This window comes from Danio rerio, chromosome 16, assembly GCF_052040795.2.
Source record: "Danio rerio strain M-AB ecotype USA chromosome 16, GRCz13ab, whole genome shotgun sequence".
Classification (NCBI taxonomy): domain Eukaryota; kingdom Metazoa; phylum Chordata; class Actinopteri; order Cypriniformes; family Danionidae; genus Danio; species Danio rerio.
Window position 1 is genome coordinate 46,102,293 of NC_141036.1, and position 25,657 is coordinate 46,127,949.

The following is a 25,657-nucleotide window of genomic DNA, read 5'->3' on the forward strand; positions in this document are numbered from 1 at the left end:
AACTCTAAAAGGTTAGAAAAAGAAAAAATAACGTTCAAGCTGATGACAAATAACACTCAACATTGTCTCTTCCTGTTTGTGTGGGCAGCTCTTGGCCAATAACAACTATTATTAAAGGTGTAATAGGTGATTGTCTTCAGAAATGTTTTTTGTGAAACTGTTTGAAAGCATCTTCAAGGCAAGGGCCGGTATAAGATTCTGACGGTATGATAATCTTGGATAAAAATATCACGGTTTCATGGTATTGTGATTACTGCTCTAAAATATATTCTTTTTAAATGTCTGGATAAAAAAACAAAACATTTTTCCCTTTTGAAAACAATATACCCTATTTTTTGAAAGATTTATGATAGGCAGGCTATGTCAGGCTAAATAATGAAAATTAATCACTGACTTCTATTGTCTTCATTAGTTTCAAAAACTAAGGATATAAGGATATATTTTATAAGGATATAAGGATATATTTTCTGCTGGAGATACTGTTGGCCTAAAAAAATAAAAAAATAAATAAAAGTAAATTTAAAAAAATAAAAAAATATTACACATAACTTAGGAACGGTAGTACAGAAAATGTTGGCGGTTTTAAAACCTTGACTTTTTTAAACTGCAGCATACCTTGAAAACTGCAATCATCCTTCACATCCTTATAGCAATACTTAAATGAAGTGGTCCAAATGCATATTTGAATATTCTGTAGAGCCAAAAAAAAGTTAGTTGAAATGTTCGGTCCAAACATGAAAATTTGTACATATTTTCCCCTGCGCACTCTGTTTGCACAGTGTTGCATCATTGGCACATTCATGGTCACAGTTTAGGCCGAGGATTAGGGCTGCACAATATATCGTTTCAGCATCGATATCGCAAAGTAATCATACACAATAGTCACATTGTGAGTATATGCAATGTTGAGTCTGGATTATAATTGATCATTTCGCAAGTGTTTTTGAGGCCTGTGACTGTGTGAGGGTTTTAAAAGCATTCAGGCATAAGAAACTGTACCTTGTACCTTTAACAAATAAACAGCGATCAATTTCATCGAATTTATAAAACGAAGACTATGCAGCATTACTTTACATTTGATTATTCAATTACTGTATACCTGAATACATTTCAACTCCTCAGATAAAAGATAAAGCACTTTATTAAATAAATATTTTTCTTTATTAAATGTATCTATGCTTGCAGAATATTAATTAAATTTTATGCACTCCCCTACAAAACCATCCCATTCAATCAAAAATGACAATTTTTTTTGCAAATAATTATTCAACTCATCTGGTGAAATTGTATTCACATCATAAATGTATACCGCAGAATAAAAAAAATGGAAATGTTAGATTTTTTCAATATCGTACAGCACTACCGAGAATTATCAAACATCAACAACCTACCATTTTGTAAGTTTGGTATTATAATTACTAACTGTACTATCAAGTTCTCTCTATGGAGAATGTTACTAGGGTTGGGTACCGAAAACCGGTGCCAATATGACACCGAAACCTATGTTAACAGTATGCACTGGAATGAATCAGCTCCTAAATTTCTGTGCTACTGGTGCTGCGACAAGGACATAAGAAGCATCAAGCGGTACATCAAAGGCGATGTTAGGGATTTATTCTTGTTGCTTAAGGAACATGCAACGCGTGTAAGTAACTCAAGCCGTTTGACAGCTTGGGACATCTTTCAGTCAGTATGTTTACATAGAAAACCAATGCTCCAATTTTAATATAATTAAGACAATAATCGCATCAAGAGTCATAAACAATTTTTGATAACCATATAAAGGACCACAGATACCCGTGTCACGAAATGCAGAAGTTACTTCTTTCCTTCCGGCGTGTAGTATCAAATTCCATTAAAACAACCGCTGTTTTACTTCATATTCTCATCCAAAATGACATAAAACTTCTGAGGATATGTGGATAGTGTGATGACGCAATGATGTTAATCAATCTATGTGCTATAACATGTAAAACGGAATGATGACAGAAACATTCAAAAAGAAACTCATGTAAACACCTTAATCATATTATTGTGTTATTCAGATTAAGGCAATTATTCGATTACTGATATCCATGTAAACGTAATCATAAGCACCAACCCTAGAAAAAGGTGTTCGCTGATTTTGATGACAGCCTTTCCACATGTTAGTAATAAGATAATTTAATGTTAATTGCATAACGCAAATCTTGAATTTATACTAACAAACAAATGATCAAAATAAATACATTAATGCAATTCAATTCAAATATATTAAATATGAATTGATGTATACTTTAAACAAATTAAATTAATTAAAATTATTATATTTTTATTATATTATATAATTATTATATTATATATATTTTTGTCAAATAAAAGATTTTTCCACCATAATTTTTGGCCTAAAAGTTTCAGTTTTTGCACCAGTATTAAAATAACCTCAAATAATATCTAAGCCTAAATGTGACATGATGTATTGATGTCATGGTCAATCGTTTAAGAGGCGTGGTTTTAGATCGCAATTTGCATTGTGGGACAGTTTTGAGGGAGTTTTGAAAATATCTCATATGGCACCTATAAGATGCTTACATTTCTATTTATTGCTAGAAAATTGTGACATTCTATTTGCAGAAATCAATACAAACAAACCTACCCGAAAGTCATAGATATATACACTAGATGTCGCCTGGCCTATTGTTGTCTATTGGACGGAATGCGTCAATAGCGCCGCCATCTTGCTACAGGGTAGCGCTCCTTTGAAATGAATGCGGGACCAAGGTAAAGTGGAGGACTGTGGCCATGCAAAGCCATAAATATACACATATACACATTTATCTATGATCGGGAGTTTTCCTGGATGTTAGTATGTAATTTTATTTTTCTAATTACGAAAATTATAATTTTACATCACTTTTCTACATTGATGGATCAGTGACCGCACGGGCATTACTGACAAAAAGCTTGTGTTTGTGTGTACAGAAATGTACTATTCACCCTCCCTGTTAAATTTAATCTAATCCGTGTCCTGAAACACACACGCCGACAATAATACAATAATACAATAATAAAAGTTTCTGGCAGCGCAGCATCTCGTTTTCATATTTCTTTTGCATTGTTTGCTGATTTTATTCAACAAAACTAGCATTAGTGCGAGTTGGAGCTGCTTTGCCGTATGGTGAATGCAGTAAGTGACTGTTATCATCAATAACGTTACCTGATTAGCACAAAAGTTCAGAACAGAAAAAAACAGAAAAAAAACATAATATTACCTATGAAATGTTCTGCCTTCGTGCTTTGTTTTCTTTGTTTGCTCGTTTCTACACCCGTAGACAGCGTAGTCCCGCATCTTTACGTAATAACACTGTCTTGACTAGTGCGGTTGAATGACATTTGTCCTGGGAGCACTGTACCAATGTGGCGGCGCTATTGACGCATGCTCAGGGTCCCTATGCGATATCTAGTGCATATATCTATGCCCGAAAGTTCATATTACCACTGTAGCCCCTCGGAGAAACTGCTACATTTCTCATTTGCTTAACTATATTGCTCAAACGCTAATTTCCGTTGCTGAAGCGTATGAGTCTGGCTATTAAGTCCCTGACTGAATTTGCTTAGATGGCCTGCTGGCAATGACTAAGTGAATGTGATCTGGAAGAGAGGCCTGGAAGGAAAACACTGCACACGCTGACCATGTAGAGAGATGTCATCCTAATTCTGCCAGCCTTCATGACAAAGGCTGACGGATGACTGCCTGTCTCCATAATTAGACTCACTCTGGAATAAATGGTGTAGCATTAGCCATCCATTCCCCTGCCGGTCCACAAACCCTACAAAATCGCTTTCATTGTCCACAAAAAAAAAATTAAAATATTTACGAATAAATTAAATTAGCAATCATAGTGGAAAACATTTATGGCATTTCATATTTAATCTAACCCTTCACAGTAGATTAGTCATCGCATTAACAATTTTGTAAGTACTTATATATATATTCTACAAAGTTTTTTTCATGTTTACACAACACTGTTTGTTTGATAAAGAAAAAAATCCATTAGTGGCCGTCTACCTAATTTTTTTAGTGTTGTTTAAGTTTTTCTTATAAAAATTTGATTAAAGATCTTTTAACTATGGACAAAAACTACTAGATGAATTACAACATTAAAGTATATGAAAAGTGCATAACTGTGTACTTACTGCATTTAACAATTTAAAGAACTACAATCCCATGAAGCATTGTGAATGACAATGAATTTAAAAATAAAGTTAAAAAAAAAAGAAGGGTGCTTTTAAAGAAAATATATTTAAAGTCAATAGCAACACATGCACATCAACAAATATTTTAAGTGTGCAGGGAGAATGATTCAATTACATTCTTTGTTGTGCTTCATAGGAGTAGGTGGAATTAACGAGCCAATTCAAATGTTATCACTTGAATGAATGGGCGTTATCAGTGGTTATCAGCTGATAAATATGGGCCAGTAGGGGCCTTCTTCACCTACAGGTAGGCTCAGAAGGCTGTTATCATCCATCCACATGGTTATTCAGCTATAGATCACATACAGTTGTGGCCGGAAGTTTACAATAATTATTTATTTATTTTTTTATTATTAAATTTACCAATAATTGTATTTTATTAACGTCTACCCCTACCCTAACTGTCACAGTAATGTAAAAAACAGATCTGGAGTCTTCTGTGTTAATATAGCTGATTAACCAAGAGAATTATATATATAATTTTTTTAATTTCTCATTAATTGTGTTTTATTAACGTCTACCGCAACCCCAATCCTAAACCCAACAGTCACAGTAATGTAAAAACAGATCTGGATCTGGAGTCTTCTCTGTTGGTATCGCTGATTAACCATGTGGATGGATGTTAACAGGTTTCCGAGCCTACCAGTAGCTTAGGCTACAGTTTTAGAGTATTTTAGTAGCTATGAGCTACGAGAGAGACGAGCGCGAGTATTTGCAATGCTATAACTACTTAAAAATGCAGAAACCGTGCTCAATTTCACTGCATGTGTTTTCTGGACAGTCTTTCACTGACACTTACAGCAGAAGCTCCTAATTGACTGCGATTGAGAGAATAAAAGTAAACTCAATTTCTCTCTCTCTCTCCCTCATTGTGGCCCATTAGACCTGCTGGTGTGACTTTTCCTCTCCTCTCGGCTGTTACAGTGATACTTCTGGATAGAGGTCTACATTCTCACGGCTATACCGCGGGAGCCAACCAGATTTATTGCCGCACGGGAATACATTTCCGAATAAAGCATGGGAGCAGTCGGTAAATCACTCCCAAGCGAGCAAGCACGCGTGTGTGTGTTTATGTGTGTGAATGAGAGAGAGCGTAATGCTTTTTGTCGCTTGCTCAGTGCTTTGTGTCTCTGTGTGTGTGTGTGTGTTTATACAGACAGCTTGTTACAGGTGTGTGTGTGTCTGTGTCTTTTTTTCTCTCAACTTCTGTCAGAATGGGTACGAAGTTTGCATTGAATTTCATTTGAAATGGTATTAAAAGGGTCTTTAAAAGCCTTGAATTTCAATTGGAGGATCCCGGGGGTACCCTGTATTTATTTGTTTTACAATTATTGGTTTTGTTTTATTTTATAATAAAAAATATATTCATAAAATAAAGTGTTGTTATTCTGTTAAATTTGTTTGTTTTTTTATAAAAATAAAAAAAAAACACTACAAAAAGTACAAATAAGGGAATCGTTAAAAGTACCGAACCGATAAGTGGTATTAATAAAAGTAGTAATACCATTAAAACCATAACAATAGTCATCCCAAGTGACAGGCCTAATGTATTGTTCCTCCATTCTACAGTTGCTTTGCAGTACATCAGCTGCTATGTGAAAAAGCGCAGGTTGGCTGTTTAAGTCTCTAGTATAGGAGATCAGAGACAGCTGCAGGTGGGAGAAGAGCAGCAGGTGCAGACCAGACTGTCTTTCTCTGCAGAATGCGAACACATGGCAGGTCTAACAGCGAGCACCTGGCCCTCAAGAAGCCAAGCAACCCGATAGTCCATCTGTCGAAGGAAAGCAGGAGCTGTCTAACCTGCCAATCAAGAGGAAAATTACACAAATGCTCTCTATTAGGTCTTAAAAGCTTTGTCTGACACAGATTTATGTGATTATGAATGGCGTGAGTCAATATTCACACCTTTGTGGAAAATCACAATGGTGTGTTGTTGATAAAATGACACATATGAGCTCAAAGATTTAAGAAGCCTAATATGACAGGGGCCCAAAGCCTCCTCAATATGTGTCAGAAAGGTGATTTAGGGTGGGAAAGAGATGGAGGAGGCAGTATAAGAAGATTAAAGACCAACGGCTCTCATATGAGAACACAACTGAGGGCTCAGACTACACCGATTAATTAATGACGAGCTTAGTTTCCGTGTTTATTCAAGCACGCCTAGAGCATTCTAACAGCTAGGACTGGGGGGATTTTTCTCCTTTCGTGAATTAAATAAAAAATTGCTACATCTTTTTTTATTATTAAAGGAACTCAGGGTTTTTAATATTAGCAAGCATTACATTTACATGGTTCATACACATTTTTATTTTATTTTATCTATAAGAACGAAATCTTCCAAAGTGGAGCTGTTCAAATCATTTGGGCCCTCATGTACGAAGACTTGCGTGGAAATCTTACTAAAACATTGCGTACGCACAAAGCTGTAAATGTGCGTACGCAGAAAAAAATTCAGATGTATGAAACACTGCGTACGCCAAATCTCACGCATATTCTTTTGTACATCTGAATGAACGCGAAACTGAGCGCAACATGCACGAGCACAAAACCCCTCCCTGCCTCCTCCCCTGTATGAATAGGCTAATGACTCTATTTTGGCAAAACCCAACGAAAAAGCAATGGCTAAAGCAAGCAAAAAGAAAAACTTTGAACAGAATGTGAATTGGAGGTGCTGCTTTCGGAGGTAGACCGGAGGAAAGCGGTGTTATTTGCAAGTTTGTTCTCCGGAATTAACAAAAAAAAAAAAATAGAGTGGGGAGAGTTTAGCTGATGTGGTTAAGACAGTTGGGTCTGAACATCGCACTGAGTGAATAAAAAAAAATGGTGTGATTTATAGGTGAAAAATGCTGCAGTTCCCATATCAGTCTCAGTGGCGCTGACACATTCGAGCATGAACTCGGTTCGAATCCAGCGTCTGATGAACTCTTTCTTCTTTTTTCCCCGCTACATATCAGATTTTGCCAACTATTTATCACGAGAAAGACAAGTAGGAATCAATAATAAGTTTGTGCATCGTATTTTATTTGCACATTTATTGAATGTAAATGTTTCTGATTCACACATGCAAATTCATCTTCAGATAGTGTCTTTATAGCAATGTGCGTGCGGTAGATAGCTCAGATTACATTGGGAAAACAGGCGACCGCTGCAAACTGCGCTTTAATGTTTGGCTGGTCTACTGTATGGTATGGAAACCTTACATACCTGCTAGATGAACCTGTCTCATACAGCTGCCATTGCAAGGCTCAAAGACACTTTGTAGAGAGCAATTTAACACAACTGCCTCTAGGAGTCGCCAATGGAAATAAAACAGACACGCACAAAAAATGTGCGTACGCCAGCCAGAAAGCTGGCGTGGAGGTGCGCATATTCCCACGTTCAGTTCATCGTTAGTAAATCCAAACGTGAGCGATTCTGAGCGTGAAATCTGGCGTACGCAAAGTTTTTGTGCGTACGCATCGTTCATACATGAGGCCCCTGGTGATTATTAAATTCAAATCGCAACATATTTAACACAGCAAAAAAAAAAAAAAAAAACGATTTTTTTCAATATCGTGCAGCCCTATGTGAGAGCACGTTTTTGGCAGAAAAGGACAGAAAAGAGGTAAAGACAACTAACTTATATTTGGGCCCACACGGAATCTGCACGCACAGAATTCCGCAGATTTCTAGTCCATCATTGATTCTGTTTATTTATTTGTGTAAATGTACATTTATTCAGTTTTTTAGTTAATTACAGTAATACTATTGACTAAATTGAAAATATTCATGATTTATTTACAAAACAGTTTGTGAGTAATATTTTCTGTCCTTTAGTTCATATATTATATGAGAGACTTGCTTTGTTTACCAAATAAGTGTATCTAATCGGATTTGCATTATAAAAATTAAATAAAAAGTTAAAAGGTATTACTTTTTATTTCACTTTTTATATCAAGGTTTTAGTTATGATATTACCAAAACAATTCCGCATAAATACGCCGATTTTTAAGACAATTCTACGCAGAAATAGAAAAAAACTTCCGCAGATTTCATCTGGCCCTACTTATATTCAAGTTGATATCCACACTGAACCCACATCAGTTTGCCTACCGTGGCAACAGGAGCACAGAAGATGCAGTCTCCATAGCACTGCACTCTGTACTCGCACACCTGGACAATAAAAACATGCACGAATACTGTTTGTTGAATTCAGCTCAGCATTCAACACTGTCATACCCTCTAAGTTAATTACCAAACTTAGAGACCTAGATATCGACACGTCTCTGCGCAACTGCGTTATGGACTTTATTATGACTAACAGAACTCGGAATGTTAGATCAGGCCACATCTGCTCCACCACTGTAAAACTTAACACTGGTGTACCACAGGGCTGTGTGCTGAGCCTCTTCCTCTACTCCCTTTTTACCATCGACTGTAGGCCTGTGAACAGATCCAACACCATCATCAAATTTGCAGATGACACCAGTGATTGGTCTAATCAGCAACAGATGAGACTGCCTACATTGAGGACTATTAAAATAAATTTATTATTTACATTAAAATATTAGTTTCATAAATAATAACACAAGTTATATTAAAAATATTTCCTAAAACATTTAAATAAATATAAAAAATAATTCATAATCATTCATTAATTGTAATCAAATTAAAATGTTAAATTAATCAAGATTTTGATTTTAGGCCAAATCGCCCAGTTCTATATACCCTGGTTCGTTAGTTCATTGGATCGTATTGCTTTCTCACTACAATTGATACAATCCATAGTTCATTTTAATCCAGCCGAGACCACCTCATTTAGACGATCTCGAAACGATTGATTTGATTTGAGTGCATTTGCTGGATTCACATATGTTAAACGAACCGCGCTAACTGGGCAAACAAGACTGGTTCCAAAACAAATGTCTAGGTGAGAAAGCACCCATAGAAATAGACCTCTCGAAATGTAATAAAATGCTGTTTTTTTGTTTTTTTTACATCTAGTTGTTTTTACATTCTCTAGTGATTTTCAACTAACCCTATATTGAAAGCAAAAAAAATCAAATACCTAGTCTTGCATAATAAATACTCAATGATAAGACAGTCAGCATATTAACCATATTAAGGTTACATGATGAAAATGATTCCATGAACTAACACAATTCACTTCTGATCTTTCCTACTTGTCCACATTGAAAGTGAAAATGCTGCATGACGCAACATACAATGAGAGGGACAACATTTTTGGTGGACAACATTCAGCTATTCAAAGCAAACATTTCAACCAGTACAAGCATAACATATCAAAACAGGTGATGTATTGCATCACACCTGGTAGATCACATTAATGACTGGTAGATATAAAATGTCCATTTAGACCCCCCAAAAAACTGTTAAGGTTAACTAAATGTCCAATTTCTAACACAAACTGCATTTCATGTGCTTCATACAACTGGAAAATATGGCAGGGTTGCTATTTGGAAACAATAACCCCCAAGGCCAAAGCAAAAAAAAAAAAATGTAAATAAAAATATCCATATAAAAAAATCCACTACAAACAGCACGCAACATGAAACCATGAGAGCCTTAATATGCAAAATGAGGATGCCTGGAAAAGCTCATTGAATGCAAATGAATAAGTGAAAAATTAATTTGCATATTTACACATGGCAAATAAAAGTTGTTTTCAAATTGATAATTAGACTGATGTAACAGGACAAATATAAAACAAATATAAATTTCTTAAACTGGCACTACTTTTTTGTCATCAAATGACTGAAAACCTGCATTATTTAAAGTCAAGTTAGCACACAAAAAGTAAGCAATGCCTTGTAAAATTGCTTCAGTGTACTTCTGGATTCATCCCAGAGCCGAATAACTCAACAAACCTTTCAAAAGTACCTGGAATCAGCAGGTTTGCCTAACGTTAATGCAACCAATAAACCACTCTGTGCAAATTAAACACAGTTAAATGATGCTGATGCCTTTCAGTAAGTCAAGATTAAAGAAGAACTATTCTCAGCAACCACAGGATATTTTTCATCTGCTTAAACCTTAACTACTCTCAGATCTTTCATTTTCTCTAACAACTCAAGTCATAAACAGGGTCTTCAAAAGGATCCATATTTAGATTAAGCAAACTTCAGCCCACAAAATTAGATTAATCATCATCAAATACAGATACTTTCATACATAAAATCTAACCGAACATCCTGTCACATTAGCATGCATAAACAACCCACAGGTAACAGATGTGATAAGATCATAACTCTCTGTTTTGAAGACTAAAAAAGCAGTAGGCAAACATATGCATTTAAAAGCACTTTGGATTCTGCAAATGATTTTTTGCATTGGCATGTAATTTTGCATGATTAAACCACTTACATGAAAACAGTGGCTTTGCATGGTGGATCAACTAAAAAGGTCCCCTTATGGAGATTCTTAACGTCAAAGGCTACCAGCATTTTGAATTGTTTGGTAGGGAAAATAAATAAATATAGACATACAGTGCTCAGCATATGTGTAAACCACTCACAAATCTCTTTTCAATGAAATTTTCTAAAGGATGATTTACAATGTTACACCTGTGCATATGCATTAGATTCATATGGCGATAACCGTTTTCAAGGTATATCGCGGTTTGGAAAAACCTCCAAAATGTTTGTTATAACATTCCTACGGTATGCAACATTTTTTTTTTTACATTTTTTTTTTTTTTTTTTAAATATATTGTCTGCGTCTGAAATCGCCTACTACTCAGTAGGTACTGCATTTGAATTTGATATGAATACTCGACCATTAGAAAACTATGTTCTATCTATACAGTATAAATGTGAGTAGTATAAAGGAAGCTCAGACGTACTAGAGATGCCATTTTGTCATCATCACATCACATACCCTCATTAGTTGCATTATTTCACTCCCATTTATGAATTCTATTGTAGTGCAAAATAGGATAGCATAGCGTCCTTCAGTTGCGCACTACTGGAAGTAGGTAGTCATCCGGGTACTTCTTGCATTTTTCGTATTCTATGAATTCGGACACACTACTCGGCTCGCATACTTTTTTTGCGTACAATATGGTAAGGAAGTATGCGATTTCGAATGCAGTCATTGTGTTCAAACCAGAAAAAAATTCTGTTTTTTAACTCAGACATTTAAAAAAGGCAAATGTTAGAGCAGTAATCACAATACAGCAAAACCGCAATATTTTTTATAAGGTTATCATATCATTAGAAACTTATATTGGCCCATGCCTAATTATTAGGTGTATATACTAGTTTGTAATTGTTTTTTTGCAATATTTATATACCTTTAAAGGTATAATCTTCCTACTTTTAAACATGTTCAATAACAAATTTTATTTTAATAAGTACATCTGTTTAATAATGTGTTTTGTTCAAATGCACCAAAACATTTTACTCACTAAATAAATGGATAAAATATTTAATAAATATACTCCTTTTCAAAATGGGGTGTACTCAATTATGCTGAGCACTGTATATTAATTATTGATAATTCCTTTTTTGGTGAACTTTTGCTTTAAATCCAAGTGTTGTAGGTCAGTAAGCTGGTAAATGTCTCTGCAAATAAATGTTTTCTCAAACCTAACGGGTATAAACTGAATGCATACTTCTATACCTCAAACACCCTGCTTGGTTATAAACCACAGATTAACTCACAAACATGTCAAGACTACTGCTGGGCAAAGTTCGCTTACTGCCTTGTGGGGCTTACACAAGGTTTATTTGAGTATTTTGGACTCTAGCCCAATATGCACTGTCTGATGAAAAGACACTTGAACAAGCTGTGTTCAGGAATGAGGTCAATCACTATTTCCTGGTACTAGATTACTTCAAAGATATAAGCCAATTTCCTAATCACCACTGGAGCTGTTCATTGGATTAAACCCTTTTACACCCAGCATTAAATCTCATTTTATAGATGAGATCACAAGTTGACCACCAGTCCTGTATCTAACAAAAACCAGTGCAGCTCTGAGGCTATCAGACCTGAAATTACTGAGAACTGCTGCTCTCACTATCATTTTTGAAAGTGATTGCATGTGCTTATTTCTCAATGTTGGATCATAAGTACAGAAAACAGCCACACAAACACTCACCAATACTCCCTATTCTCAAAGAAATCAGCGAAGTGGTTAAAAATGTACAAATAATACAAACAAAAACAACAGCGATGTCTTTGCTTACTGGTGATTTGATTAACCACATTACAATATATTGAATAAATATCAAAAAGGCCTACTAATTGTGCAGCTTTGGCATGAAAAATATATAATATAATAGGCAACAAATTATTAAGACTAAATAATGCTAATTATTTTACTAAAATAAAGCGACTATTATAACAAAGACACAGCCTTTTACATTTAATGTATTTTACAGTACTTTAGAAATACTCAGAAAAGTCTGTCAATGTTTTCAAACCATTATATTTGATTTACCAAAGTCACACAAGTGGCAATTTCACATCTGTCACATCCATAACGGAGAGATGTTACATCCATAACTAAACTTTTTCCTCATAATTATTAAAATCTAAAAAATAAAACTAATCATTTTCTTCAAGAGAGGCGACTCTTATCCTTTTAATTAGCTTTATTTCTTTTGGGTTGTGCAGTTTAATTCACAGAATTTCTACAAAGTATGTTTTATAATTGTAAACTTGCTGACTTTTTGGTCACATCAAGAACGCATGTTTATTTTCTTCATTTAAAGTACAAAACATGTTTACAGATTGATATTTTTCTTCTTTCATAACCCTTTGGTTAGTTGTTCTGGAAAATATAAACAGATGTTTCAATGTGAAGTTAACATACTTTCTCTGTATATTTATTTTTACTGCAAATGTCACATCCATAACGCTGGAATTGCTCATATATGGACTTCACAAAAAAAAAAAAAAAAAGTGTAGTTTTTGCTTAATTATGCAACATGTCACTCCAATATGTCAATTCTCTTGACGAATAGTCTTTTTCATAAGGAAAATGAGAAACTCAAAACTGTATTCAATTTAAGCATCGAATGCAAGAATAAAGGCAGGTAAAGATCATTTTGAAGCACTAACCTGCTTTTCATGTATGAAAAGTCTGGTTGGACAAGCTGCAGCAAAGATTTTTTTTGAATATGGCTGAATGAAGGAATGCACCATGACAACATCTGTTTCCTTCATTTGGAAAACACAGGTATTTAGCTTTTATTTGCTTTAAAAGACATTATTTTTTCAAGCAGTGGGCTTTCAGCTATTCACCCATTTATTCTAATTTTCTTTTCAGTTCTTCAATATTAATATCTGTTCTTTAATGTTGTTTTCTGTCTTACCAAAGAACAGCACCACAGTGCTCAAAAGAGAACAAATGAAACTACTTGCTTATCTTTTGTATGGTATGCATCATTTTTTTTAACAAAACTAGTTTAGTTCACAAAAGCATCCTGAAGGCATTCAGAAAAAAAAAAATAATAATAATAATAATAATAATAAAAATAAAAAACTGTCCACGTCTCTTTTTCGTTTAAGTGCAGGTGTAAAATCAAACAGCTATATGAATGCAGAAGTGAAACAACCCCAATAGGATAAATTAAACATTTCTGAAAAACCTCACTTGAAAAACCTCTAAAAATGAAGCTTAGTGTGTGGTCATAAGAAAATCATGAACATATGGTGAGGCAAAAATATATATTTAAAAAAAAAGCTAAACTAGGTAGCTACATTATATCACGGTTTTGCAGCAAATAAAACTTTTATATTGCTTCTACAATTAAAATGATTTATGGACCAACTAGTTATTTTCATTTGTATATCAATCATGCACAATTGCATGAGGTAACATCAATCATGGCATTTCTAGATCAAATTCCCAAAGTCCTAGGTACAACGTAAGTTACAAAAACTTAAATCTTAAAAAAAAATCCGAGCTTACACACGTTAACAAGTGATTTTAGTAAAGAGAGTTTCTGCTCCACAGTTTTCCCTTCACTGTATGACTGGTAGTATGTATACTAGGAACAGGCTTGGGTGGTTTTCACTCTCTAGTTTCGATGACTCACGGAACACTAGCTGTCATACAGGCGAGGCTTTCATTAAAACTTCCAACATCGGATCAATAACGTAGATTTAAAGCTGATGGACTAAGATACTTTGAGTTACAGCTGTAACTTTACCTTAGCAAACGTCCCAGTGGCATTTTGTTTGTTTAGGCAGTCACTGTCATTTTAACCACAAGACCACGCAGGTAGTACCCTCACAGTCAATACAATAATATGGTATTACCTGGCTAAAATGCAATATAAATGTAAAAAATCTATAGAAACAGTAAACAATCCTATAAGTAAGTTTTACATTTCGACGTTGACAAAGTTTTTCCTCACGTTAGCATGCTACAAGCTAACAGGGCTCTTGGACAGTCACATACCGCACTATTAGTTCCTCGTCTTCTTCCTACAACTTTTAAAGTCAACTGACAGAAACAATTCTCTAGCAGTACTGAAATAATATAAAGAAACCACGATGAACAAGTGGTAGTTTAACAACTACAACACAAACTTGCCCTGACAGACGGCGTTGTGGAAACTAGACTATTCTCGAGCGCTTGGTTAAGTTTAGTCGGGCACGCGTGCACTTACCTCAACACAACCGATCAACGGCTGGAGACGGGAAGCCGCAATCTCTCTGAAGTTTTCCAACGGTCAAAATATTTAAATTCCAGATTCAAAAAAGCTTGAGTTGGAAGCTGATCTGCCACTTTCCCGGGCAGCCAAAGTCGGAAACTGCAGTTTCAATATGGCTGAGGGCAGGAGCAGGGAATGTAAGCGTCACTAGCGTGACTCCGGGTCGGGGTGGTGTGGGAGAAGGGGCAGGGACTAATCTGGATAAACACTAATCCTTGTATATTTAGCGTAGTCTACTGCTCCCGTTATGCCTTTCACTTTTCTTTCTTGCTGTAAACATGAACTTGCGTGTTTATTTGTAATAAACCGCAGGTTTACAACTGCCTGCATAGTGTGTGTGAGATCAACAGTGGGTTTAATAACCAATCTGAGTGGTAAAAGTAGTTCCAAGTTCCCAACTGATAACTGAATGGCTATAAAGGCACAATATTTAGTTTTAGTGGTTTATGAGGGCATGACTATTTTAAGGCATGCAGCCAAAACACATGAACTAGTGTTGAACTCGGACAGTTGATGTCTATGAGTAAGCCCTGTTTGACTAGCACACATTGAAGTGACACAATTTTTTTTTTCCTAATTTTTTATCAAAATGCATGTTTTGGAGTGTTTTGCAAATTTGTATTTTTATTTGGTCGTTTATATAATGGACACCTATAAATACTGCATCATTCTTGTTTTAAAAGGGCAACCTGGTAAAATGGGTGGTTCTTTTTCTATACTGTAAACCCCAACAGTCAACTTTATCATATGAAATGAGTGTAGTAAACTCAAATTTTACTGAAAGTTAATTCTAGTCATTTGAAAAGAGTTTTGAACTCAGTGTTGAAAGTAATGAGTTCATTAAATACCTCATTACTTCAACTTAATGGAGTAAGTTCACAGTACTCATATAGATTAGTTTAACTCAAATGGTTTGTAGCAATGGGTTTCCTCAAATAGTTTGAGTTGCCTTTACTTATTGGGTTTTACAATACTCAGTTGGTTTAAGTTTTCTTCATTTATTGGGTTTTACTGTGCTCAAACAGCTTCGTTTACTGAAATTGATTAAGTTCACAGTACTCATTGGGAATAGTTTTTTAACTTAAATGATTTGTTGCAATTGGTTTCCTGAAATGGTTTGCCTATTTGCCTAATTTTCTATTTAATAATAAGGACATTTAAAGCACTTTTTGTTTAAATAGCTTGTCGGATTGTCATCAGAACCAAACTTTTTAATGTATCAAAGCTTCTTCTTAAATATTTTGAAAAAACATACTATAGATATTAATTTATTACATGATTTATCATTAAGAAAAAATAGGATTCATTTTTTATTATTAAAAACTGTAACTTTAAGCAAATAACAATCTTCAAATTTGGCCATTTGAATAAAAAAAAACAAGTAAATAAACAAGAATAATGTAAAGCTTAATTTTTCCTGATTTTTCTCCTGTAAAAAAGTTAAATTGAAAATTCATGGCCTGATTAGTATTGAAGTGAACTTTAATATAGGCCGCCTTTGGTGCTTCACACCTTTTTATTGGTCATTTTTTCTTTCATGAATAAGGTCTGAGATCTAGAATAAAAGTTACTTGTCAAATGTTTTCTCTTTTTAAAAACAATACAGTAGGTCAGCAGTGAAAGATGACTTCAGTGTCTTATACAGTCTCAAAGGTTTATGGCTTCTGGTCAAATAAATCACTATGCAAGCATCAATGAAAACTCTCTGCCTCCTTTGATGCCATGGGGCCGCTACACTTAGATTGTATGTTTTCTTGCACAGATGTTGGATAAAAAAATAGTTTTCATAGGTCAAAACTGATTAGCTTAAGTCATGACAGCCAACAGAGGATTCCACTTGGTCTTAAAGCCTTTTTAGATAGGTTACTTTCACAATTTTTGATGAAATAGCAGTCAAAAATAGGACAAATGAGCTAATGTATGGGACAAATTCTGGACCTTTGTCAGTGGGGGTGGGTTTTCGAACCACCTTAACTACCCTTAACTACCAGCCTGAACTAACCTCTTATCTAGCTGTTAAAGCATTTTGTTGATCTTTTTTTTACCAGAATTGCACCAACTACTAATAAATGCCTCATTCTAGTAAATACTAAATATGCCAGACAGCATTTCTCTGTTTTTATAGTAGGCTACCAAAGAATCTCATGAATGTTTTCCTGCTTTGGGTGCGGAAAGTGGCCATTGGTGATTCAGCATAGCTATATTGAGGTCATTAACTGTATTTCTTGTTTCTGCAGAGAAAAGCTTTGTCATCTAAACGCGATACTCATCTACCACATTGAATTTTTGCTGATTACAACATTAACAGCTGCTTGGACGTCATGAACAAGACTACTGCGCTCAATGCAAAGCTTTTTTTACTATTATAAAGATTTAGATTTTCATTTTCCTCATTGTTAATTAGGTTGCATTTAATTTCTTTCTTTATAATATTTTTATAATATTTTATTTCTATTATATTTGTATTTTGACCTGAAAAGCAACAGAGAGCAATAAAATAAGCAACGGCAACTATAAAGACAGAGAAGAAAAGGCAAATAAAACAAAAAAAAAAAAGCACAAAAGACCTAAAAAAGCTTTAAAGCAATTGTTACATCAGTTTCTCCAGTTTTATACATACCCTCGAAAAAAAATGGTTTGCAGATGATTCCTTGGATTTACTTAATAAAGTTAAGTGGTTGTAAACAATTTATTAGGGTTACATTTAAACAAACAAATTAAGTTGAACATTATTAAACTTAATTTGTTTGATTAGATTCAACCCATGTAAATTATGTGCAAAAATTTTGCAGACATCATTTTTTTCTTAACAATGTTACACATATATTTCTAGGCCAGTGGGCACAGGCAATATGGTGATCTTGCAAACAATGACAGGGGCATACCTTTAAACTGTTATTTCTAACATTTGACAGATAATTTAAAAAGTGGCTTCGAAGACAGCCATGCTCCCAGAAAGATAATTCTACTAAACATTACTCTACCCATTAGTTCTTTGACATTGAATTAATTAATTTGCATAAAACAATAGGTTATTTTAAACGGGTTACGTTTATTATCTCGTAAAAATAAAATAAAAGCAGGAATCTGACAAGAATTATGAAAAAAAACTTTACATTTTCCACATAAAGTGTAACTCTCTGCTGCCCCCAGGTGCCTGTCTGTGTGCACACAAAGGTAAACAGCTTGATTTATTAGGATGTAGAAAATAGTACAATTAAACGTTATTTATTTCTTCTATGGTGTATTTTAGTTTTTATTTTGATCATTGGTCATGTAATTATAATTAAATGATGTAATTTTGCACACTACATTATGCTTATATTTCCTTTTTTGCAACGCAATGACTGAATGCTCTAATAAACAAGCCATTGTTTGATTGCTCTTGATTGATCATATTATAGCTTCCCTGATACTTATGCATGCTCTGTAATCGTGGGAAGAGTAAACAATAGCCATCGGGGAATCCAGTGACAGCAGCAGAACACGTCAGAGCAGCATCAGCGCTCGCGCTCAACGCTGTTCGTGGACAAGCTCACAGTGTAAAGAGCAGTCAGAGAAAGTGGATTGCAGAGGACATTTCTCAAAATGAATAACTACTGCAATTTTTTTACAGAGGATTTGCTTATGAATTGTAGTGGGAAAATTAAAGTGAAATCTTAAAAATGCCGAACTTGTGCATTATATTTTCGAAGACGCGAGAAGTTGGAGACGTGGATTTTCATTTTAAGGTGGGTTCATCAGTTACTATCTAAAATTGGTGTCAAAAATGGTTGTGCTTTCACCTCTTGTGGTGTTTTATGTCATTTACCAGTCTAATTTTGCTAAAATCAATTTTAAAATGTGGTTTTAAAGTAAATTTCTTGCACCTATCAGCTAAAAAAGGATTATAATAAATTATCATGTATATAATTTGACAAAATCAATTTTACAACTGGAGTGTCTTTACCCACAAAAAGTTTACGTCTTGTGATTATTTTATTTAATAATGGATTTACAGCATTTTAATAACACCAGTTGCAATCAGGTTGAAGCACAGCATCCATTATTGTTTCAATAAAAATGTACACTAAAATGAAGTAATAATAGTTTGTAAATACTATTTTTTTAGCTCACAAAGTGCATTATTATCCAAACCAAACAGATAATGTTAAAAATAAAATAATAATAAGCTAATGGATTTTGTTCCTAAAATGCTCGATGCCAATTTACCAATGTCAGTATTTTCATGGAAAATGTTTTGTGTACAAATATGGAGGCACCATTTGTGTGTAATATTTTCTTGAAAACAAGTGTGGCCATTATGCATAATGTTGTATTCATCATTATTGTATCATGGTCTTGGCAGGAATACATTTCTCAATTTGGACAGCCCACCATGCGCAGGTTGCCGTGCCTTGCCTCCCAGCCAAGAGGAGAAATACCACTGTGCTACTGACGGGGATTTTACGCGCAGCTGAACAAAGATGCCAGAGGAGCTCACTAACTGCAGTCTGTGTTGCTGTACCACGACCAACAAAATATTTATGGTGGTCTTCATGATATCACTCATACTTGCTATACTATTCGGAAACCTCCTGACACTGGCGGTGGTCTCTGGAACCAAACACTTCCACACTCCCCAGGGGTATTTAAAAGCATCACTGGCCGTGGCAGACCTGGCTGTGGGCGTTTTTGTGGTTCCCATTTCAGTCTACACAGAAATATCTCTTATGGTTTACAACTCGATGCCAGAGTGGACAACGCGCAATTCCCAAACCTCACCTTTCCACCCGTGCAGTTTCATCGGACCTGTGTTTGCGGGATGCACTTTGGTTTCCATTACAACCATTTTCCTTCTGACTATTGAAAGGAGCATTGCCGTTTTGAAGCCACTGCACAAGGAATCTGTCATAACTAAAAAGAGAACAAGCATACTAATAGTGTTTTCCTGGATGGGCAGTTTTTTCCTGGCAATATCTCCAATGGTTTTCAGCAACGAAATCGCGCTGGAGTACAATCCTTGCAGCCGAATGTGCAATTACGCGCTGGGAAGCGCAGACTTCCCATCCAGAGCTTGGAAAATTCTTTTACTCTTCCCTGCCTTTGACTTTACGCTGCTCGGAGGTACAGTTGTCATCAATATCATATCCCTCACCACAATCCGCCAGCATTCAAAAAGAAGAAAACACCTGGCAGAGACCGAGAATCAAAGCGCAACGAAGCCAACCTTCTCCGACATCAAGGCTGCCAAGACGATAGGGACCCTCACTTTGGCGTTCACCGCTTCCTTTACTCCCATTGCCGTGTTTGTAGTTGGAAATGTGCTGGGAAACGAATGGTGCACTTTTTCGTTTTTTGCCTTTTGGATTTTGACGACGAACAGCTGCTGGAATGTGATAATCTATGGCGTGAGAGACCAGAAGTTTAGAAGTCGCGCGTGTCAGCTGCTTACCTCAGCTCGATTGAACACTGCATCTAAGAAAACCGAGTACGAAAACACTGTAAATGGCGGGAAAACCGACGAGGAAGCAGCCAAGCAACCCTAATCACTGATATGGCTGATTAATAGCCTAATTTAAGTGGTGCTTTTATTAAAGGCACTTAAAATGTTCTATATACCAGCTTATCTTCATTGAAATTATTGATGTTTGGTTTATTGCTGGTCCATGTTTAACAACAGACTATGTTAGATAAGCTAGAAAACATGCTTAACAAAGCTGCCAAGTCCCTGGTGAACTTGAGGTAAACATAAAGGGATAGATCACAGAAAAATGAAAATTAGCTGTACTCTAGTTGCATTCATGAAATGGTTTTATACTTTGTAAGAAGAACATTTTAGTTGAAAGTATGTGTGATTCATGTAGCGCTAGTGGAAATCTACTAGCATTTTACGAGTAACAATAAAAAACTTACAGGCAAAACAAAATTAATACACATCAGTGATACTTGAAGGTCTTAAAGCTAAATAATGATCTGTGCAAGAAGCTGCTTTCTGATACATAATGACACGCATGAGCTACTGCTGTTGACAATGGAATGGATGTGTGTTATTGTTCAGCAGAGTGGTACTTGCTCTTATCCAGGATGCTGCTTCCTTCATAAAGAGCAGTAAAACAACAACCTTCAGTTTGTGTCTGCAAATGTCATGACAGCAAGTCGGCACTCCAGACTCCAGATTTCACTTCATCTACAACCTTACTGTATATATTGTTAGGAGCCGTAGGAATTTTTTGTTTTTTTATGTATCCCTCCTGTTGAGTTATGGGTCAAAAATGACTCGTGCACCATTTTAACAGCAGAAAAAAACATAAACAATGTTTTTCTTTTTCATTTGGTGACTTTTTTAAAAAGATGACATTAGAAAAAATATAATTTTCTATTTTCAGAAAAGCTATACATATTTAAGGTATACAAAGTTGTCCTTATTGTATCAAGTTTGACCCCATAAAACCATTTTAACACCAGAAAAGGCGACGCGATGGCGCTGTAGGTAGTGCTGTCGCCTCACAGCTAGAAGGTTGCTGGTTCGAGCCTCGGCTGGGTAAGTTGGCATTTCTGTGTGGAGTTTGCATGTTCTCCTCGTGTTCGCGTGAGTTTCCTGCAGGTGCTCCGGTTTCCCCCATAAGTCCAAAGACATGCGCTATACGTGGATTCGGTAGGCTAAATTGTCCATAGTGTATGTGTGTAAATGAGTGTGTATGGTTGTTTCCTATGGATGGGTTGCAGCTGGAAGGACATCCACTGCGTAAAACATATGCTGGATAAATTGGCGGTTCATTTCGATGTGGCGACCCCAGATTAATAAAGGGACTAAGCCGAAAAGAAAATGAATGAACACCAGAAAAACTGCTCACACACATGCACACTGCAACACACTGACCCGAAAACACACAATTAAGAATCTGCCACTTGCATTTTTACAAATAATGTCTTGCTAAAAATGTTTTACACTTATGCAGGTACTTTTAACGTTAAAAATATACCCTTCACTTCACCTCTGAATAAATGTTGTTGAAATACTTCACCCTGATGAGGGAAAACTTAAACATTTACAGAGTTTGTGATGAAGATGACGTTGCCTCTTCATGCAAAATAGATTTGAGGATTGAAACTAGATTTTGCTGCTTTAATTTAAAGGTTAAGTGAAGGCAGGTCATTTCTGACCCGAAGGGCAAAGAGTGTTTACAAAATTTTAAGACAACAGGAGGGATACGTTTATTTGACTTTTAAAGTGGTAGTAACAGTCAGCTTCTATTTCATGAATCACTGAAGACCATGCTTTCAGCCTAAAACATTCTTCCATGTTCAAGTCAGGATGTTTGAATAGCACATTAACTATTCCTTAAGAAATTGAAGAGTTCAGATGCAAATACAGTCTGAAATGTTCTTCTAAAACAAGCATTATTCTCAATCTCCTATATGTTTGTTCAGTTATTTCACTTTAAAGGCAATGAAAAGGACAGATTCATCACCTTATAAGTAAAATAACTGAACCTACACACAAGAGCCTGAGAAAAATATTTATTTAAGAACAACATTTTAAGAGGGCATTTTTATATTTTGCATCTAAACTTTTCAATTATTTCTTAAAGATGTACTGGAGATATCCACTGCAAAAATAGTTTTCTTACTTAGTTTTGTTTTGTATAGTCCAAATATCTAAGAATTCTTAAACGAAGAAGAATTTTTCAGACAAGCAAAATATATTGTCTTGTTTTCAGATATAATATGCCAAAATTAAGTGAGTTTTTCCTTAAAACAAGCAAAATAATCTTGTTTTTTCCTTTGACATAAGATTATTTTGCTTATTTTAAAGAAAAACCCACTTAATTTTGGCATATTTTTTCTTAAAACAATACAATATGTTTTGCTTGTCTAGAAAATTCTTTTTGATTTAAGATTTTTTTTATATTTGGACTAGAAACAAAAAAAAATCCAATTAAGAAAATCATTGTTTTGCAGTGTGGGTCATAATCCAACCTAAAATGTAACCCTGGACCACAAGATCAGTTTTAAGTTGCTATATTTGTAGGAATAGCCAGAAACACATTTCAAAATGACCATTTTATGCCAAAAATTAAGAATATTAGGTAAAACAAATTCAGTGAAGACTATATAAAACATAATTTCTGATTAGTAATATGCATTGCTACTTAATTTGGACAAATGTAATATCAATTTTATTAATATAAAGAGTTTAGATGCAAAAACCTCAAAGTGTCATCTGAAGATATCTTCTAAAATGAGCATTTTTCTCAGGTTCCTGTGTGAAGGTTTAGTAATTTTACTTTGATGACATAGAATCAGTGTTTAATTTGAGCCGGATCTTGCCAGATCCTGTTTTGAAAAATGTCAAATATTTGTGTTTTGCATTCGGGTTTTTATTTTAACTGATCCTGCAATAACTTTTACATGGTGAATACCTGCATGTGTGTGTGTGAGAGAGAGAGAGACAGTGAGAAACCGTATGAGTCTAAAGGAAAAACAGTGAGCAAAGCAGTGTGGATAGTGTGAGCGTGCACAAACATAAATGTAGTCACCTTCGACCAATCATCTTTCTCACATTAACAATCACTCTCATTGGTTGGTGATTATTGTTTCGTCCATAGTGAGCAGTGAAAACAAATAATAGCATGGTGGCCTACCTAAATAATATTTGAATTTTCAAAATACCAGAGGAAGTCAAGCAAATATTTTTTTTTTAAAACCACGAGTAAATCTTATAATGAGCCTGATCAAGAGAAGATAAAACTGTGCCTGCATCAGGATAGCGGGAGGCAGAAGCAAAGCGATTTCAAGTCAGCCAGAAAACATGACGGAAGAGCTAACTGTGGGCTTTTCTTAAAGATTAGACTGAACGAGTCATTTTCGCTTGGCACATAATAGTGAAGTGAGCTGCATGTCAGTAGTGTTAGTAAACTGGATATTGATTTTTCATACAATTTATGTTTGTAGCTACATGTTTGTTTGGTACCCATAGTTGACCCTTAGGGCCCTATCATACACACAACGCAAGGCGCGAAGCAATTGTTGTTTGAAAGTTTAAGCTTGGCGCAAGAGTCATTTTGACGTGTTGCAGCACGCTGTTTAAATAGAAAATGCATTTGCGCTCATATGTGCGCCCATAGGCATTCTGGTCTAAAAAAGGAGGTGTGTTAAGGCGCATTGCTGGCGCTTTGCTATTTTTAAGAACTATAACAGACTTCAGAATAGATCAGATCAAAACAGATCTATAGTACAACGCAGAGTTAGTTGGGTGCCTCACTTAAACATTGCTTAATACACACAGGATGTACACAAATATCTTTACAAATGAAAAATAATTAAAGGATTAAAATATTACAAAAAGTATTATTTTCCAGCCCAGTTTTTCCACTTACAAAGTCCATCATGTAAATAGCATATGCGCCATGGCGAGACGCAACTGACTCTTAAAGGGAATGGGAGATGAGACTCTGATTGGTTTTGTTCTTAAAACACACCTGTAACTCATTAAGGCAATAAACTTAACCCTGTTAGACCATGCGCCAAGGCGCAAAGTTGATTTTTCCATCCTTAAAATAGCAAAACTTGATTCTGACATGCCCTTAATGCGTTTGCACCCTGCGGTTTGGACTTTGCGCCTGAATCTTCAAAATAGAGCCTTTAATGTTACATTGCACAAAACAACTAAAGACCGTTCAGAAATGTATTTTCTTTTTGTATTATCCACTAAATAACGTCGTGTTCCAGGAAAACTAAAATTGTGTGGCGGACGTTGGTCAAGGTAATGTTTATTTCCAGGGTTTGTTCCAGAAATGATCCATTTACAAATTAAGCACTGCATAGAATAGGTTGTATTTATTACCTTTAATGTGAAATAACTGAACATAAACATAGGCAGCTGAGAAAAAGCCTCATTTTAGAAGAAAATTTCTGATGTCACTTAAAGGTTTATTCATCTGAACTCTTCATATTTAGTTTCTTTGAACGTTCACGATTTCAGATCTTCAAGTAGACGTTTAATACTTAATATCTTAATAACGTTTTACTCATTAAGCTTTTCATGAATCTGAATATAAAAAAAACAATGATCCCTATGATTGGTTTTATGGTCCTGGTTTACAAATGTTCTGATCAGCTTAGATCTCCAACCATTAGGCTAAAAAAGATGATTGCCTACTTCTGCCAGAGCGATTCGATGCCTTCATAACTGTCTGTTGAGTGGCATTTGATGCTATCCTCAGGTCACCTTCTTTATTATAAACACTGCATGACAGATTTCATCATGTCACACTTAATGAATATAAGCAAGGATAATAACAATCCTAAAAATATGAGTGTTAAGCTTATTATACTTGTAACATGTTTCTTTAGGCTACTGATTTACTCATCTTTTTTCGTTGTGAAGAATCAAGAGAAACTGTGTGGCTTAAATGAAATGTGTGTGTATATTACACTCAACAAGAAGTGATACTTATGTGAAGGATCAATGTAGGAACAGATAAAGCAGACATTTTTGTAAGGTTGGCTGTTCATTGCTTGTGTATTCATACAAATAGGTTAGTGCCAGAAGGGTGTGTTATATAAGACATGTACACATCAGTGTATTTATATCATATGCATAATTAGTTAAACAAGGGCCAACATATTATACCAAAAACACCTTGATGTTCAGTGACTATTGATTTATTGTTGTTTAGATCATTATTCTTTTGCACTTTTGTAATACAGTCAAGCTTTCTCATCTGTTTTATTTAAATAAATCCACGGCTTTGGTGATTTTTAAACGA

At 35.0% G+C, this 25,657-nt stretch overlaps 3 protein-coding genes across 5 annotated transcripts in view; 2 read left to right on the forward strand and 1 right to left on the reverse strand.

Moving 5' to 3' along the window:
- Positions 1-15,100, reverse strand: part of plekhf2 (pleckstrin homology and FYVE domain containing 2) — a 28,074-nt gene extending 12,974 nt beyond the window's left edge. The window contains 1 exon segment of the mRNA NM_200244.1: positions 14,859-15,100. The gene's annotated coding sequence lies outside the window, so the exon portion shown is untranslated.
- cfap418 (cilia and flagella associated protein 418) overlaps positions 1-20,885 on the forward strand; it is a 119,209-nt gene extending 98,324 nt beyond the window's left edge. The window contains exons 8-9 of one of the 2 annotated variants that reach the window (XR_015510171.1): positions 18,520-18,634; positions 19,252-20,885. The gene's annotated coding sequence lies outside the window, so the exon portion shown is untranslated. Of the gene's footprint in view, positions 1-5,119; positions 5,629-18,519; positions 18,635-19,251 lie in introns of those variants that run through there. The other variant, XR_015510169.1, reaches the window with a different exon arrangement.
- LOC147840380 (beta-2 adrenergic receptor-like) lies at positions 18,441-25,657 on the forward strand. Of its 2 annotated transcripts, XR_015511941.1 has the most exons (3): positions 18,441-18,634; positions 19,252-25,291; positions 25,363-25,657. XR_015511941.1 is itself a non-coding variant. In XM_087287814.1 (1 exon), the coding sequence occupies exon 1, from the start codon at positions 19,370-19,372 to the stop codon at positions 20,429-20,431; it is 1,062 nt and encodes a 353-aa protein (XP_087143940.1). In that variant the 3' UTR covers positions 20,432-25,657. The 2 variants fall into 2 exon arrangements, 1 of the variants encoding a protein (XP_087143940.1); XM_087287814.1 differs by lacking the exon at positions 18,441-18,634 and having other exon boundaries at positions 19,370-25,657.

What these genes read in the sequence shown, in the direction of transcription:
- LOC147840380 (XM_087287814.1), top strand. Translation starts at nt 19,370, where the DNA reads ATGCCAGAGGAGCTCACTAACTGCAGTCTGTGTTGCTGTACCACGACC.